The sequence below is a fragment of the Penaeus monodon genome, chromosome 34, assembly GCF_015228065.2.
Source record: "Penaeus monodon isolate SGIC_2016 chromosome 34, NSTDA_Pmon_1, whole genome shotgun sequence".
In the NCBI taxonomy this organism is placed as follows: domain Eukaryota; kingdom Metazoa; phylum Arthropoda; class Malacostraca; order Decapoda; family Penaeidae; genus Penaeus; species Penaeus monodon.
In genome coordinates, this window is record NC_051419.1 from 6,283,400 (window position 1) to 6,285,526 (window position 2,127).

The 2,127-nt window shown below is 46.0% G+C and overlaps 1 protein-coding gene across 1 annotated transcript in view; it reads left to right on the forward strand.

The window, feature by feature from the left end:
- LOC119594796 (cytochrome P450 2L1-like) overlaps positions 1-2,127 on the forward strand; it is a 5,019-nt gene that overhangs the window by 2,662 nt on the left and 230 nt on the right. Inside the window, exons 5-10 of the mRNA XM_037943886.1 lie at positions 50-246; positions 397-505; positions 809-989; positions 1,228-1,345; positions 1,557-1,698; positions 1,944-2,124. Coding sequence (XP_037799814.1) covers positions 50-246; positions 397-505; positions 809-989; positions 1,228-1,345; positions 1,557-1,698; positions 1,944-2,124 — 928 coding nt within the window. The remainder of the gene's footprint in view (positions 1-49; positions 247-396; positions 506-808; positions 990-1,227; positions 1,346-1,556; positions 1,699-1,943; positions 2,125-2,127) is intronic.

Genomic DNA, 2,127 nt, shown 5'->3' on the forward strand with positions numbered 1-2,127 from the left:
GCACGCGCGCGCGCGACAGCCTTCGACTCACTTAAAGCAATCTCGCCAGGAAAAAAGTTTGCACTGGACGACCCCAAGATCGGTCACCTCGGCCAGCTGTTCAACGACCTGAACGACGCCGCCCTTCGCCTGCATCTACTCGACTTCTTCCCGATGCTGAAGGGCCTGCCCGCGCCCGTCCTGCACCGCCACTTCCACCTGGGTGCCCTCGAGGAGTTCAAGGAGACATTCCTACAGTTTTGTTATGTACGATGTTGGTTTTGAAAAATCAAGTGTTTGTTGAATTTGACCCTTTAATGTTCTAAAGCACAAACAAAGAGCTATATGTTCATGTTATGTATAGAAAACTATAAGAATACCTGTACCTGTGATCTAGTGAAGTGTCTTTTTCAACAGGAAGAAATAGACGAACACAAAGCATCCCTGGACCCTTGCAATCCAAGAGACCTGATCGACGCCTACCTTCTGAAGATGGCGGAAACGGCGGACGACGATTTTCGAAACGGTTAGTGATGGGCAATATAACGACCATGCGATCCTGGATTGTAGTCGCTCGTTATGTGCGACTACAATGACTGTTATTATTATTAAACGGGTGATCCCATTTCCATCCCGAGAAGAGTAATGATCATTCGATGATTAAGCCACATTCAAAGTGGCGGTCGTAGGTTTCGTTACAGCCTTGCATTTTAGTTATAGACGCATAAGTTTAAGTGCAGAGTATATCGCGTTTTATCTGTAACTGATTCTAGTTATTGCAGTCGCACTGATAAATACCACTGTATTATGTTATTACTTCGACTTTCAGAAAAGGACTTGGCTTTCCTAATAATGGATTTGTTCATTGCGGGGAGCGAACTCACCACCATCGTCCTCATCTTCATGTTCTACTACCTGGCCATGTTCCCGGATGTGCAGCGAAAACTTCAGGGGGAAATAGACAGCGTGTTACCAAAGGGCACGCTGGCTACTCCGGCTGACAGAACGAAGTAAGTTAGCAGAAGTATGCTGGGTATGTTTATGTTTCTGCTCGTCTAAACAGCAGAATTAATACTGTCTAATCTTTTCCAAGGGCATGTAGGTATTATCATCTGTACTACCATGGCATACGCCATAATAGTGAAGACAACCTGCCGGCTCCCACTATGGCACCACGGTTAGCATAACATTTGTAAACGGATAAAGTTGTTCCACCCAGCTTGCGTTTCTCAGATTTCCTTCACACAGACTGCCTTACGCCGAAGCAGTCATTCACGAAGTCCTGCGTGTCTCGTCCCTCGACCCTATAGGAGTCCAACGCTGCGCCGTCAAGGACACACAACTGGCTGGTTACACTATCCCCGAGGTTTGTGGAGTCCTACCTCCGTCTCGGTGAATGGTGCGAATGTGATGCCTGAACTCTGACTTCGGCTTCGATTAGAGCTAGAAATCGATGTTTAATCTTGTACTATGTTGTAAAAAACTGGATGGAAATTGTGGTATAAGAAAAAAAAAATGTCATCTTGATGCCGCATTTACATTAAAAAAAAGCCTTAGTATCCAATTCTACATTTCAGGGAACGGTCGTTAGCATGGCTGTTGCCGCTATCCACCACGACCCTCGGTACTGGGATGAACCCGAGAAATTCCTGCCAGAGCGCTGGATCGGAGAGGACGGCAAATTCACTGGCAGAAGTGCCTTTCTTCCTTTCGGTGTTGGTATGATATCGTTTATATATTGTGCTTCATTTTTCCTAGGCTGCTCATTTCACGGGGTAAAGCGCTTAGATAAGATTTCGGTTCACTGGATGAATCACTTAGATAGGCCTTCGTTTCACTGGATAAATAATTTATACCAATAGACCTTAATTCCACCAGCTAAATCATTTAAATCAATAAGACTACATTGCTTTTATGTATTATTTTCTACGCTGCTCACCTCACTGTCCCTTTTTTCCCTCGAGGCAAACGGAATTGTCTGGGAGAGACTTTAGCCCGCATGGAGCTCCTGATCTTCTCGACGGCGGTGTATCAGAGCCTCAGCATAGTGCCACCACCTGGCACCCTCCTGGACCTCACGCCAGATCCCAGCCAGCCTATGATTCATAATCCAAGGCCGCAAGACATCTTTGTCACTATTCGGCAGTA